Source organism: Sphaerodactylus townsendi, linkage group LG08 (assembly GCF_021028975.2).
Source record: "Sphaerodactylus townsendi isolate TG3544 linkage group LG08, MPM_Stown_v2.3, whole genome shotgun sequence".
Lineage (NCBI taxonomy): Eukaryota > Metazoa > Chordata > Lepidosauria > Squamata > Sphaerodactylidae > Sphaerodactylus > Sphaerodactylus townsendi.
Window position 1 is genome coordinate 67679475 of NC_059432.1, and position 16121 is coordinate 67695595.

Here is a 16121-nt window from a genome sequence, read left to right on the forward strand (position 1 = left end):
CTGCTTCAGTCACTGTAGGATGACATGAGGGAAGGGATCAACCATGACATTTGCTAATGATATGGGTGCACTAGCAGGACAATCTGAAAATTATTGGTACAAACACATTTCCTCTTATGGCACATAATATTTCTTTCAAAACAAACCTTTATCTTTTTATATATCATGGAAGTTTGTAAGCGCTAAATATGTAACATTTCAAGAGGCTTTAATAAGAAATAGCAAAGTGGCTATGGTTTCGAAGTGGCTATATGTAGAATGGGAGGAATGGGATAGGGAATATATTGACAGATCACAAACAGCAGGATGCAGGTAAAGTCAGGGAACCACCCTCAGAATTGTGGGTAAATTCCTTTAGACTAAGAGCCGAATGATACAAGGAGGATGCTATGGATCCTCTGAGCTGGATACTTACTAACGGAAAGTTGAACGACAGAGTATTGCTCAATACAAGACCTAATTGCTCTTTGAATTTTAACATTTTTTACATGTTCAAGAACCATAAACAAGTTTATAAAAGAAAATATACAAGAAGATGAAGGTATAAAAATTGACTGCTCAAAAATTCTACAGAGGACATGCCCACCTCAACCTAGTAATGAATGCACTGTGCAGTAATTAAAAGAGAACGTCAGGTTTTCTTGCATCTGATGTCTTGGAATATTAACTTGAGTTGATGTTCTCTCTTCCTCAGGCGGAACTAAGTTGAAACAGCTATGGAAAAATATGTCTGTATCATTATGGCCCAGTCTTGAAATGCCAGGTGCAGTGCTTTTATAGCACAATGGGTAGATGAACTGGTGTAATTACTCAGTGTTAAGGATCTCTTTGCTGCTTAAATGGCTGTGATAGGGGATAGGATATTATAGTAATAGCAACTGCATCAGAAAGGGTAGCACAATTTACAGTTAAAATCAATTAGATTAGCTATTTGTAGCAAGCTTTTATCTTCTGTACAATTCATTAATCATACATTTGAATTGAAGCCACATAAAGCTATGTAGCATTGTTCTGCTCCTGTTTCTGTAAACAGTACTCTACAAACAAGGCCCAGTCAACAAGTTTGAAATGCTAGTATGGTGTTTATAAGCCATTCAACGTTCTGCATAAACAAAAGATGGACAGTGTGACAACTGCTTGAGCTCTGTAAAGAATTCAAATGTTCTTCCTCTGTTTAAGTTGTGAAAAAAGTGTAGATTTCCTTTGTGACATAAAATTCATATTTACAGTCTTCACAAAGTTGCTTCACAGAACACCTCACTATATTTTCCCTGATTTTAATTGGACTTTTGGCTTTTCTTAGTTCATATTTCCTGGATGCATAACATAGAATGATGGGAAAAGCTATGAATGACACGCCTCTTGAAATTTACTTGATATCTGAGGCAATCAATGTTTGTTACGGTTGTCTTTCTTTTTTTAATGGAGCATTTGTCGTTATTAAGCACTTTCTTCTTTCTCTAAGCCCCCAGTTGTTCAGTTCCCTTTATTAAGACCAGGCAACTGGAAGTGTAGTTACTGTTGTTGTAACACAGGTCACATTTTGAAATTACACAGAGAATCAGCTCTTGTTGGTGACATTGCTAAGTTTTATATCTTGCTATTTCAAAAGTGAAGCGTGAGCTTGGCTGTGATCTTTGAGAAATACTACTGTGCTAGCTGGGAAAAGTCACTGTGATCGTTAGGAAAGTCTATTTAAAAAGTTCAGTTATATTTACAGTTCAGATTTAGCACTTAAGGAGCTGTCGTTTGTTTTTCCATCGCAACTTGAAGGCAGCCTTGCAGTCTTTTTACTGCAAAATAAACTACATAGTGCTTCTTGGAATTTTTCTGCTACAAAGAAATACATTACTGGATCCAGGGCACCATTTAGGCTGGTGAGGCAGGAAGTAATGCGGTTGCCAAGTGCCAGGATCCGCTGCATTTCACAGGAAGTCTTCATGCCATCATAATTAAGGATATAAATGTAGCGGTTTATGTGATAGGGCACAAAGCAGATCAGGAAGATCATAAGAACCATGATGATCATTTTGATGGCTTTTTCCTTGAGATGTTTTTCAACTCTGTTCCCGCTCTTCAGGCTGCGTATGATTAATAAATAGCAAGTAACTGTGGTAAAAAATGGGAGTGTAAATGCCACAGCTAGAGACACAAGAGCATGACGAGATGCCTTTTCTCTATAAAGCTGCAGACAGATGGTAGTATTGTTCAACTCAGCAGTCTGCCTACTGACCAAAAGAGGTGCCATTGCTACAGCGACTATAACCCATAGGAAGGCACAGGCCAAATGGGCGTAGAGTGACCTGCGGAGTTTGATGGACTTTACGGGGTGCACAATAGCTAGGAAGCGATCTACACTGATGCACATAAGGAAGTAGATGCTGGCATACATGTTGAGGTAGAAAAGAAAGCCTGTGAGTCGGCATGGGATCTCTCCAAACGGCCAGTGATTGCCTGAAAAGTGATATACCAGACGGGTTGGTAAGACCAGCACAAAGAACAGGTCGGCTACAGCGAGGTGCATCAGGAAAATGTTGGCTGGTGTGTCTGATTTTTGGTCCCGGATAAAAAGCCAGAGAGCCAGTGCATTGCCAACAAAGGCTAGGATGAAATCCAGAAGATAGAAAGTAGCAAAAAGGATGTTCTCCATAGGGGTCTCTTTGCCACATTGCTCTGAACTTCCCAGAGAAATATTGTAGCGTGCATCCAAAGAGTCCGCTAGGCTGTTCATTCCTCACTGTAGATCTTGATGTAAATCTGAAATAATAAAGAAGAAAAACCTAGAGAGTCACCTTCATAATCTGAGGAAGCAGTATAGAAGCCAAGCAGGCCTGTGGTTTGCTTAAATTCATATCAGTCACAGGCCAAGTTCTACAGGGGCTTTCCAGATCCCTACTGCCCATAGTAGTAGCCCCTCATACCCTTTAAAAATGCCCTCAGACAGAGCGGGACCCTTTGGAGCACAAGTGACTGCTTCTGGAAGTAAAAATGAGCCAGCCCCTGTGACTTTGTAAACACACATGGTCCTCTCTAGAGCCTGGCCACTCTTTTTATTCACTGTACATCACTTTCATTAAAAGTATACATGTCATTATTTTATTTTAGGATATCCATTTTAAACATTGTTTGCAGTTTAATTAACTGAACACAGTTAATTTCATTTGTGCAATAAATGTGCCATTTTTCATTTGTACAGTATTCTGTCCTAATAGCTAGTTCCCCTCAAGGTAATATTATTGAGGAACTATGCAGTATCATCCTTCGTTGTTGTTTTTTTGATAGTTTCACTTTCTGATCGATGATTATAATACCTGCGTAGAATATTTATATATTTATTTACATTCCTATTTCACTTTTCCCACTGAAACTCAAGGCAGATTGCATAGAATGAATCAATGCGGTCAGTAGAATGAGACATATAATAAGAAATGTAATGTGGTTAGGATTGCACAAATCTGAAACAAAGCAGAAATCTGAGCAGAACCTAAATATTAACTATGACATGTTAACCCAGCAATATTTGTTAGGAGTATATCGTGCTAACAAGAAGCAAGAGTTAAAGTATGAAGGAAAAATGCAGTTGTTGATCCATTAGAAATAGCAGCAAGAGATAATACCTTTTATTAGGATGAACTGAAAAATCATGAAATAATGAGTAAGATTTCAAGTTCACAAGAACTTTTCTCCGAACTGACATTAAGTGAGATTTAAAGAAGATATAAAGAAAGATGGGGGTCAGGGAAAATGTTACTGCATCTCAGCCCGCAGTAGGCTTAACATGGAATAGAGCAGGCTTGATAAGAAAATGCCATAACTGGTACCCAAATGTTTTGGATTACAATAATATAAAGTGTAATTGCTTCATATGACCACAGAGTGGTCCCTCATACACCATTTTATAAAGAGAAAAAACAAGCGCTTGTCAGTCCTAATTCATTACCTGTTGCTTATCTCCTGTTCATTTCAAAGGAACTTGAGCAGTCAAAATATTTTATAATTGTTGGTTCACACAGCTGTACAGAATTGTAAGAGCAGTATTCCAAGGTCTTATAGAAAAAGTGCAGAGAAGGGCAACGAGGATGATTGAGGGACTGGAGCAACTTCCCTATGAGGAGAGGCTGCAGCGTTTGGGACTCTTTAGTGTGGAGAGATCTGAGGGGGGATATGATTGAAGTCTATAAATTATGCATGGGGTAGAAAATGTCAACAGAGAGAAATTTTTCTCTCTCTCACACAATACTAGAACCAGGGGGACATACATTGAAAATGCTGGGGGGAAGAATTAGGACTAGGAAACATTTCTTCACGCAACATGTGATTGGTGTTTGGAATATGCTGCCACAGGAGCTGGTGATGGCCACTCAGCTGGATAGCTTTAAAAGGGGCTTGAACAGATTTATGGAGGAGAAGTCAATCTACGACTACCAACCTTTATCCTCTTTGATCTGAGATTGCAAATGCTTTAGCAGACCAAGTGCTCGGGAGCAGCAGCAGCAGAAGGCCATTGCTTTCACATCCTGCATGTGAGCTCCAGAGGCAGATGGTGGACCACTGCGAGTAGCAGAGTGCTGGACTAGATGGACTCTGGTCTGATCCGGCAGGCTCTTTCTTATGTTCTTAAGGTTCTATAAACCACATACTATTTTTCACAGACTTATCAGACAGGAGCTCTTTTTTCCTCTTATGAGAAGTTATTTATTAAGAAAGATTGCCATGTGTCAGTTCTTGTATCAGTTCATTAATAATGTTGGACATCTTGATTTCTGTGAGGCTGCAGTACATATTTTTGGAGTACACAAAACTTTCTGTTGAATTGCAAAATTTGCAGATGCACAAGATGGCTTAGTATTTTTTATTCTGTTCCCATGCTTGCTTAGCAGTAAAACTCTTGCAGTTGGGAATAGGACTGGTGAAATGTCTGCCTTAGATACAGTTTTAGAAATCTATGCTTCTGATCTTTCTTGGAGTTGCATCTGTCAGTCCATCATCTTTCATGGAGCAAAACACATGATATTTGGCCATGTGGGATTGGATACCCAAATGTGCATTATATCTACAAAAAAGCAGCCATTGAGAGTGAGAAGATGGGGATCATGGCTATAGTGCTGAGAAGAGGTTTAACTCCTTGCCTCTGGATTGTTCCACAATCAGGAACAGCTAAGCTCCAGGAGAAAACAAAAACTGCATGTATTGGGCTGTCTTTTTTTCTCTCCTGGGCTTAAAGCACCTGTGGGATGAGGGTAGCGGAAATTCCATGACAGCGAAATTTAAACTCCCTCCCCCTCCCCAGCATCTTGACCCTGATCTGTACTGGGAACCCCATCAAGCTACTTTTTGCAACTAAAAGATATATCTGTTGATTCAGTCACAGGTCTTCATTGTCACATGTCATCACATTTGGCTAGCCGGCTTGAAAATTAAGGAACAAAGTATGCAAACAAGTATATTGTTTTAACTTGCTCACATATAATTCATTGATTACCAGTGAACTTTTGGATAGCATCACTGCCTTCATGGTGTTTGTATAAAATGACTTCTGGGTAATTCACCTGTAAATGCGGTATCATTATTGCAAAAGTTCTGGATCAATATGTAGGTAATTTACTTAGCAGTTTCTTATGAACTGCATTAGTATAGTAATAACTGTTGATCGAGATCCAGAAAAGTGTACTCAATGTCTTTTTATATTTAATAGTTGCCTACACTGGTGTTTAATAGTATTTGAAGTGTGACTACATTGCTGCTCATGTCATGCTGGGTGCATATGCCCAACAAGTTATGCATGTTGTTCAAACTGGTGTGTTCAGTGTTTTGGAGAGTTGCTGTGGTTTCCACAAGAAGCACGTTGGTATTATTATAAGTGCCAGTTCTGTTAGGAAAGAATAATCTACTGTCAGAATTTCTTTGGCATCCATAATTATATCAGCTTTCCCAACCACACTTTTGTATTGTGTACCCTGATCACTTCTAGAGGAGACAATTATAATTTAAATTTTTTTAAAAAAATTATCAGAAAATTCAGCTGCTTCAAAAACCAACCACTTTGTAGTTGCCTGAAGCAAATAGCTGAGCCTGTTGCATTGCTTTTTGCTCAACTTCATTGGCTCTTATTTCTAAGTTCAATTCAAAGTGCTAGGTTTGATTTTACACCCACTAATGGTACGAGGATACTTGAAGGTCTGTCTGCTGTGTCCAGATACTGAGATCATCTGATGAGGTTCTGCTTTTTGTGCCACTGCCATCAGATGTCGAAAAGGTGGCCACATATGGTAGGATCTTTTTCGTAGCGGCACCGATATTATACAATTCCTTCTCACACAGTGCATCTGACTTTTAATTTTTTCAGGTTTAACTGACACTGAATTGGTTTTGTAGTTAATTTGGCTTTTTGTCTATTATTGAATTATCTCTGGATTCAGCTGATGTCTGTTAGATATTTTATTCTATTTTACTCCATCTTTCTTTAGTTACTAGGTGATCTTGTTCTTTTCATTACTGTGACATTAAGAAAAATTAACTATTTTTACTCAATATTTTATTTTATCTACTTTAGGGACATTTTATAGAAAAAAGCAGGATATGTTTTTGAAAGTAAAGTGAAATATACAGCTAAGTGATTTCACAGTAAACCAAGCTGATATGATTTCATTATCTCCTCCTGGAACCAGGGCACTCTTATGTCTGAAAAAGTGGAATGATTTTTAAAACCATCATGGTAGGAACATTTTATCAACAAGAAGGTATACTAATTAAACAACTTCCTTAGTTGAGATTCTTTTACAATACTAGCTGTCTATTCTCATGACTTGGAACAACGTGGATACATTCAAGGGGTTTAGTAGACTACTGCCATGCTGTTTGAGTTTAGTTTCTGGTTCTTAGACCATTTCCACACAACTTTTTATAAAGTGCTTTTGAATATCTCTTGCATTGTATACTTCATGTGTAAAGGTTATTCTTTCAATATAATAGAAGAAAAATAAGTGCCCCTGTACATTTTAGATTTGCATTACAAATCAAGCTGTTTTTTGTGTGAAAATGCCTTTGCATTATGCATAGGCTGCTCTTTGTACTTTAACTTCCAGCTCCTATAATTTGCAGGCACAACAGAACTGCCTATTGCTGAAAGTGGGAAACTGCTAAGGTTTCTAGTGCAAAACAAAGAAGTCTTCCTCCCCTTTGGAACCAAAACTCTTACCTTTGTGGAGGTGATGGACAAAGAACTGATTCAAGTGCCGGCAAATGAAGGAAGGAGAACCCTTCTGGGAAGCGTGTGATGATCCTGAAGACCTGCTCAGTGGGAGAGAAGAGGGAGCTCCCCTATATAGAGCCTTGCTAATGATGATAGTCCATTATCATCCAGCTTGCATAAGAGTAGGGTAGATAAAACATTTGCTGAGAAAGACAGTTTGTATTTCAGCAGAGCGCTTGGAAGGGGGAGTTGCTGTTGCATTTATGAATATTCCAGTGTTTGTTCGGTCTTTGAGCCTCTGCCTTTTACACAGAGTCTTTGGAGCTCTCTGACCATCTTTAGTGGGCTTGGAAAGAGTTACAGAAAGGGAGGGGAAGTTTGGTGTTTCAGACACAACAGGACATTTCAGAAGGGGATAATTCCATAATGGTAGGAGTGGGGGAGAGTAGAACGGCTGCCATAGTAACGGCTCTGTGATTCCAAGACCTCCCTTTGCCTGCAGTGGAAGAGGGCCTATAGGGTGGCAGAGGGGGGCTCTTGAATGAGCAGGGGTGATAATGGTTTGTCAGTGGAAAGGGCTGAAGGCCCCTTATTCAATTGAATGAGAGGGGTCTCTTTTTAGGACATTTGCTATAGGGTCTTAGTGTCCTGCCCTGTATAATTAGTCTCCATTCCACAGTGTGGAATAAAATTGATGCCTTTATGCTGAGATGAACACAGCTGCATACTCCCTTTTATAAAGGCACGCTGTCTGCTTTCTTTCCAGGGACTGTGACTGTTGTCTGGATTTACAGTATCTTCAACTTGAGGGAAGGACAAAAGAGAGAAGACTTGTGAAGAGGGGGGTGTTAATAGCATTCCTTTCCACTTATGCTCACAGTGACTTTCTATTTGGGGCTTGTAAAAATACAAAGCCACCCAACAATTTTGTGTCATTGGGGGTTATTATTAGCACCATTTGCTCACAGGGACCTGGAGGCTAAATGACCTGCCTGCATCTTTCAGGAAGCTTGGGAGGCCGGCCAAAATAATACCTCAGTCTCTGGGTGCATTAGTTTTTCTTATATGTATTGCCGCCCCCTGTCTCCTTGCACCTTATTTGACAGAGAAGCAAAACTGAATATGTCCAGGAAAGGGGGGGGGGGGGTTAGCAGTATCCAGTGAACTTGGAAGTTACTGATAATTTTTGCTGCTTTTTGTCACACTTGCATTAAGAAAGCAAGCATGAAAAATGATGGGTGATGCCTCCCAGTTCTTTGCTTTCTTTCCATTTGCACTCTAGGCATCTCTGCAGGCCTTGCCATAATCGTGAGAAAGCCAAGGGCCTGGGCAAGTATATTTGCCAGAAATGCCACTTGATAATCGATGAGCAGCCTCTGATGTTCAGGAATGACTCCTATCATCCAGATCACTTCAGCTGCACCCACTGTGGGTATGTTGGCCATCTTCTGTCCCAGTTACAGCTAAGGAACAAGTGAAAAGGCACAGAATGGGCAATTGCCCTGTCTCTTTTGAGGATGAGCGATCTTCAGACTAAAATTTCTGCCTTTAAGCCGGCCGTCAGTTATTCTATATGTGGAAGATCAACAAGCTGTTGAACTGCAAAACTCATGAAACTGCAGTCATTGTACTGAACTTCCATAAACATGCCCTTAAATAATAATTTTCAGCTGGATCTATTCTGATGGCACATGAAAATGGTCCTTTTAAGCAGTCTGTTGAGAAAATTCTGTGTTACTGAAACGCAGATAAGGCTTTACTTTAAATCATAGTTTATAATGGTTTAGAATTCCCCTTATCCTAGCAGAGCTTGATTATCTACAGTCTGAAAATCTATTACCTGGTCTTAAACTACCATTATAAAATGGCTTTGTACAGTGTATTTCATAACCTTGTTATTAGTCAGGGGGAGGGGTTAAATTAAGGACATTGTTTTTAATATTTTCTCTAGAGACCTTTATCATTGTTTGGCAGGAGATTCAGAAGAACTTAGCCATGAAGTAACCATTAGCTTGTAGCAAAGCATAAAGAATTTTCTCTCAAAGTTTTTCATGGTTGTCTATGCAGGAAAGAGCTGACGGCTGATGCTAGGGAGCTGAAGGGGGAGCTCTATTGCCTGCCATGCCATGACAAGATGGGCATCCCAATCTGTGGAGCCTGTCGCAGGCCAATTGAAGGTCGAGTGGTCAATGCTCTGGGGAAGCAATGGCATGTGGAGGTGAGAATGTTTCCATTCTGCTGTTTGCTATGAAGTGCATGTTGCAGCATCAAAACCAACAGCCAATAATTCGACTGTCTGTGTGAAGTTGTAAGAGCATGCCAGTGTTTTGAATGTACGATCAATCATTATGGCGTGCTTATTCAGATCTCTAGCATACTGGTACTTAATTTCCAAAGTTTTGGGACAGGAAACAGTGTTTTCAAGCTATTTACAGTAATAAAATTACTAGACTTCTACTTGTCTAAGTTCATTGACTTCAGTGAACTTAGAATTGCAGCCTTCTACTTGGGATTGCTTTAATGGTGTTGCAAGATTTAATGTTGCTAGACTGACTACTGGTTTGATCCTGGCTCCTTCCTGATCCAAGGTAATCTCTAAAATCCTGGACCTAACATATTCCTTAATTTTACAGCATTTTGTTTGTGCCAAATGTGAGAAGCCATTCCTAGGACACCGGCACTATGAGAAAAAGGGTCTGGCTTACTGTGAGACTCATTACAATCAGGTAAAGTCTGCCAAATTTTAGATCATGTACATTTCTTTCTGATGAGAAGAGGTATAAAGTAGTTTCCAATAGAGAAAATGAAGAAACGTTTGTTTATAATCTGAAAGATATAAAAATATACAAAATTGTTTGCAAGTTTAATAGATAGAATTTTAACAATAGAAATCCAAAGCAAGCTGTCTCAAACAACTTGAACCATAAGTAGCCATTTTTAATACTTACCTGTTTGTATATATGGTGTAATGGTTTCTGACAGATCACCTGTTGAAGGCTTTCATGGCTGGATTCAACTGGTTCTGGTGGGTTTTCTGGCCTATGTGACCACCAGACCACAGCCACACAGCATGGAAAACCCACCAGAACCAGTTTTATAAAATTAATTGCAGGGTTATGTGTGTATGCATTTATTGGTGTCTGCTGACCCAATTACAGATGAAACAAACAAACAATTATGATAAGATAGAAACATACAGAACAATGTCAAAATTTATACTTTGTAATCAGCATCATTTATCAAAGCTAAACATAAGTTCTCTTATCCTTACTGCCTCTGAAAGGTAGTTCTGTTGCTCTTATCCTTTAAGAGGATCTTAGTGAGTAGTGAAAGCAGTTGGCCCTCCTACGTAACCAGCAATGGCATTATCCTCAACTGGCGTATACTATGGTAGAATTTACAAAATGACAAGTATGTCAGTGATTCCACCTGCGTGCCATTACATGGACAGACTCTTGAAGAATAGGGGACACCCACAAATCTACCACAGAGCTCCTCTGAGGGAAACATGTTGCATCTGGCCTTAGTGAAAAACTTTCAATAATGTGGAGCAGTCAAATTCTTAAGATAATTTGCTAGAACAAAGGAATTATTGTAACTTAAGCCAAGATAAATTGGAGAACAGGAAGAGATGTGATGATTCTATAACACTATAATTCTATAACGCTATAAGACCAAAGGAGGTTACTTTACATGCAATGGCTCTGGACCAGTGGCTAGAATAATCATCTCAGCACAGCTACGAAAGTAAACCTGATCCCTTGGCAAGCAGAATGATCTTAAACTATAAATTTATGGCTGTGAGCCACGCTGTAGATGACAGCACATGTTTCCCAATTTCTAATAACGGTACAAAATTTGGAACACATCTGGGGATTTGTAGAAGGGCTGTCAGAAATGTGGCTTGCAACTTATCAAACTCCGCACTGACACCTCCATACTGCCAAGGCATATAAAACTTGAGCAGCAGCCTTCGCGTTGAAAACCTTAATACTATTAATATTAACCTTAATAATAAAACCTGAGCGCATGGCCGGCACAAAGGCTGACCTGAGCCTTTATAGGTTCAGGCCAGGCTCCTCTTTGATGACGTCGCGGAGCAAGCGCCGCAATGGCTGTCTGCCCCTTTCCGCCCTTACCAGGGCTGAGCTTGGGACTCCTGCCCATCCCGAGCAGCAACTGTGGTTGCACTGATTCCCAACCACCCTGTAGCAGGAGGTAAATGATAACCCCCGTTGGTGAGATAAAACTGAACAATTAATATTAGCTTTTTGCCTTGCTACATTTCTATGAAAGGACCGGGACAGGAATTTGTGTAAAATTATAGCCAGGTATGAAAATGTCCTGACCTGTTCAAGAGCACATCCATTAATCATCTGGGAACTTCTTCTCAAAAACCATTATTTTTGATTTCCCAAAGTTCATTTCCAAATGGGTTGTATGGGTTGTATGGGTTGTATGGCCGTGTTTCAGTAGTATTTTCTCCTGACGTTTTGCCTGCATCTGTGGCGGTCCTCTTGTACCAGAATCAGCCTTCAGTGACTTACAGTTCAAATGTGATTGACAGGTATCAATGTGCAGATGTGTGAGAGAAGCTGAAATGTGTAGTGGTTTGGGACATTATTACAGTGCATCTAAGTAATCAGTGCTGAGGATTCCACTAGTAAAAAGCCTCTTATTTTGATTTTGTTTTGTTTTTGCTACAGCTCTTTGGAGATGTCTGCTATAACTGCAGTCATGTGATTGAGGGGGATGGTAAGTTTGGAACTGTTAGTGCAGCTGTGGCAGTCCTGCATGGACAAGGCATCAGTGATTCCTTTTTCATCTGGTCTCACTGACACTGCAATTTTATATTCTCCTCGTTTGACTTGCTTCAGTTCTGCAAAGCCTGTAAGATGGAGCTGTTTGCCTGGGCCTATAATTGAAGGCCTTGATGGTATTCCATCTTAGCTGCCCCCCTTTACCTCCATTTTTTTCTCAGTCCCTTTTCCTGCCTTTTTCTTTTCTCTTTTTGTTAATGTTTTCATGCAATTTCTTTTACCCTCTAATGATTAGTTCCCTTCCACTGAAGCATTTTGCTACCTATTGGTTTGGGGGTTCCAAGAATTGTAATTTGTGATGCAATGTGGTTTTTATTATTGTTTTAAATTGGATGTTGTGAGCTGCTCTGTTTCTGAATTGAAGGAAACAGGAGGATATAAAACTAATAAATAAATAAATAATTTCTCACTAGTGGTATCAGCTCTCAACAAGGCTTGGTGTGTGAACTGCTTCTCCTGTTCCACCTGCAACATCAAGCTCACACTGAAGTAAGTAGCAAGCGAAGTCTGTTCTGATGGGACAGTTAACACAATCCAGAGGGTTACTCCAGAGCCTATGGTGATATTGCATTGTGCTGAGAGGTAGCTGGCCAATGGAACTTTTATTGATGATTATACCACATTTTCAGTTGTGGGAAAAATTGCCGATGCTGGAGAAGCTGAGAGAATATATTGTGCTTGTCGACCAGGGCCAAGTGCAAGCTGGAATGAGTAGCCAAGAGCAGGTCTGGTCATGAGTAAGCATCCTTGCCTAGCATGTCATGCAGCAATATTCGTACAGTGTCTGGATAGATGTGAAAAATGCAAGAGAGGGCAGGACTGTCGTCTGGTATTGAATTACCCTGTTTCCCTGAATATAAGACATCCCCTAAAAATAAGACATAGTAGAGGTTTTGCTAAAGTGCGAAATATAAGGCATCCCCCGAAAATAAGACGTAGCAAAGTTTTTGTTTGGAAGCATGCCTGACGAACAGAATACAGAAATATAAGACATCCCCTGAAAATAAGACATAGCGCATCTTTGGGAGCAAAAATTAATATAAGACACTGTCTTATATTCGGGGAAACACGGTATGTGTTTTATTCTTTCAGCTTTTTATTTGGGACTCCTTTTCTGTAAGGGTCAGTATCAGACAGAAGCAAAAAATGTTGCATCTAGTGTTCTGTCCCAGCAGCACACAATGGCTCTTTGAGCTTCCAGACAGAGAACTTTCCCAGCCTCAGAGTCTTGTAACTAGAGATGATGAGCACTGAACATGGCACCACTTTCTTTCACAGCATGTTCTTGTGCAGTTGGGGGAAAATTTATTATGGACAATCATTTTTTAAAAATCCATTGAAGTTGTACATTAGCTAGACATTAGACCTCTACTGATTTTGTGAATGAAGTTTAACAACTCTTTATTTCTTTGAAAGGAATAAATTCGTGGAATTTGACATGAAGCCAGTGTGCAAGAAATGCTATGAGAAATTTCCTCTGGAGCTAAAGAAACGACTGAAAAAGCTGTCTGAGTTGGCCACAAAGAAAACCCATCCTAAAGCTCTGGATTTAAACTCTGCTTAAGCATTTCTGTGTTTTCTGCTGACTAACCTATGTTAACCAAGGGCAAAAGAAACTATAAGAACGGCTTAAAGGACACAAGGCAAGCAAATGCTAACCAGCAGTATCTTGCACCATGAATGTTTTTCTCACTTGGAATATGACAGAGAAACTGAGCTCTTCTTAACAGTTAAGAGAGATTGTAGTAGCCTTTGTATAAAGTTATGTCTTAAGGTTTTCCACCATTTGTCCCATTTTTTAAAAAAAACTGAGATTCAGGTTCAAAATGTTAGGCCGTTTCCGCATGAATAGGATGTTCTCTCACGCCAAGAGTTCTGGCCCCATGCAGGGGCTTAGCAAGCGCATTCGCTCAAGCATGAACGGCTGGGTTGCCGAGGTACGGCAGATCTTGGCAGGCGTGCTCCTCGCGACGGAGCCGCTTCTTCCGCCCCCGGCCCCTGGAAGGTCGGAGGACAGTGTGGGCGTGGGGCTGCGACGTGCCAGTTACAGGCCACGACGAGGACACCGCGGAATGGGGCGGGGATCGGGAGACAGTACGCCTCGGCGGCGCTGTTCGTGACCAAGGGCCAAGCTGGAAGAAGACGCTTTCCCTCAACAACAACCCTTTTGAAGCAGGTTAGTTGTTTAGGGCGCCTGACGCCTCTGGGGAGGGAAGCGAACATCAGGCCGCCGCCAAGCTGGCGCTGCAGCAGCGGCGCTTCTGTAGAACATATGCCTGGGGCGTGTTTTACCGCCCCCAGTGCCAAGCCGTTAATGGGCCGCGGGCGTATGGAAACGGCCTTAGTGTCCTCTTCTTCTTTTCTTTTGACCCAGAAAAATCAGGATCAGCATGAGCAAAATTGAGTCAGAGTAGTACAAGGGTGGACAGAAAGAGACATCTATTCATTTTTTTCAGCTCAGAGTCACATTTCCCAGTCTGCTTTCCCCCCTCCCCTTTTTTCACCTGTGGGTGAAATGCAGCTTGGGGAGTGTGGTTTTGAAGTGAAACTGGGTGTATAAATCATGATTAATCAGCCCTTCTCTTCCCATCCTTCATTCACCAATTCTCAGCTTGCCTGGGTTGTTTAAAACAAATTTAACATAGATTAATAAGGAACTCCATGAAACAAAGGTGGTTCCTCATTATCTTGAAAATGACAGGGAACGAATGTGTGGGGCCAATGAGGACTGAACGTTTATAAATTAAATTATGAGAGTTTTTATATTGATCAGCACAAACATACATTGTTGACACCTACTGTAGTAGCTAAGTTGCTTGTGGTTACTCTTTTATTCTAACGAAATATGTCAGCTGCTGAAAACATTCACGGTATTCCGACTTCTCTCCTCTACCTTTGCAAAGGTATAAATAGAGGATCTGAATGGACCAAAGAGATGAATTGTAAGCCTATAATTTTAGTCAAATAGAGAGAGAGAGAGATACTATTTTTGGACCCGGCATTTGTAGTGTGCGTGGGGGTTGTTCCTAAGCTTTTACACCTTTGCTGCCAGTTCTGCTTCTTCATTTGTAATGTGAGCATCAGTGTAATATGAACAGGGAATCTGTGGGATTTACTTTTCAACTCACCTTCATTTCATTGTTGGTTGTAATATGATCCTGCTTAGCTGTTCTAAAGCTAGAACTATGTGCTACTTTAGCAAATAAAAGGTCCCAAACCCTGGGGAAGGTATATAATTTGACTACCCCTTTTCCATAACAAGATCTCCCTGCTTCCCAATAAGTTTCTCATAAAGTGGACATTTCCCATCTGGGGGGCATGGAAGGAAGATTGTTGAAGGAGGAAGCAGCAGGTGGGTAAAGGATGGAACACCCCCTCTTCCACCCACTTATTTTTCTTCAAATGCCCTCTCCCAGCAACACCAGCTAGATGATCAAGGTGTGAGGTCCGTCCCTTGCAACCGCTCCATTCAGTATTGGTCATTGTTCACCCATACACCAAGCCTCAAGGTGACCCCTTAAAATGTCACCTTCCTATTAAAAGGGATGGGTCCTGGCTTGTCTGTTGGGAATTTAACCAAGGGAAGTTTCAGTGGCAACGGTGTAGATTTAAGCATGTTTGTGAGTTATGCTTTGGGCCCCATCCCAGGTTTTCATGTGGAAAGGGGGGGTAACTAGCAACCCTTTTGAGGAGCTCAACCTGCCAACCCGGGGGGGGGGGTAGGAGGGATGGGGGGTCGGGCACCTCCTCCATCACCACCTCTTCTTAGTTGTCTAGCGGGCCAGGCTTGGGGAAGCTAGCTGCCACCCCCATCTTGGCTCTCTGATGCCCTTGCTGCAGACTTATTCCAACAGAGCAGCTGCAAAATACTTGCTAAAGGGCTTTAGAATCCCCACCTCCTCCAGGCACTTCACTTGCTGGCAGCTGGGCAGTCCAGCCCCACACTGGGCTAGATGCCGGGGCTGAGCCTGCCCCACCCCCTGGGCAACAACGAGACCAAGGTAAATCTCAGCTGCTCTTTCCAGCCTAAGTGGCATCCTTACCAATTTCCGCTGTAGTTAACCTGACCTATTTACTTTCCTATGGTAGAAAGATTTAGGAGGAAAAAC

At 41.0% G+C, this 16121-nt stretch overlaps 2 protein-coding genes across 4 annotated transcripts in view; one reads left to right on the forward strand and one right to left on the reverse strand.

Moving 5' to 3' along the window:
* Positions 1–13839, forward strand: part of LIMS2 (LIM zinc finger domain containing 2) — a 28630-nt gene extending 14791 nt beyond the window's left edge. For all 3 annotated transcript variants that reach the window (XM_048505272.1, XM_048505273.1, XM_048505271.1), the window contains exons 5-10: positions 8475–8624; positions 9260–9410; positions 9826–9918; positions 11899–11947; positions 12426–12501; positions 13429–13839. In XM_048505272.1, coding sequence (XP_048361229.1) covers positions 8475–8624; positions 9260–9410; positions 9826–9918; positions 11899–11947; positions 12426–12501; positions 13429–13576 — 667 coding nt within the window. In that variant the 3' untranslated portion in view covers positions 13577–13839. The remainder of the gene's footprint in view (positions 1–8474; positions 8625–9259; positions 9411–9825; positions 9919–11898; positions 11948–12425; positions 12502–13428) is intronic.
* GPR17 (G protein-coupled receptor 17) lies at positions 130–7628 on the reverse strand. The gene is made up of 2 exons (XM_048505274.1): positions 7199–7628; positions 130–2757 (listed from the first exon to the last, which is right to left on the reverse strand). The coding sequence occupies exon 2, from the start codon at positions 2729–2731 to the stop codon at positions 1715–1717; it is 1017 nt and encodes a 338-aa protein (XP_048361231.1). The 5' UTR covers positions 2732–2757; positions 7199–7628; the 3' UTR covers positions 130–1714.
* Positions 13840–16121: the final 2282 nt, after the last annotated feature.

Excerpts from the sequence above, each read along its gene's own strand:
- GPR17 (XM_048505274.1), bottom strand. The coding sequence starts at position 2,731 with ATGAACAGCCTAGCGGACTCTTTGGATGCACGCTACAATATTTCTCTG.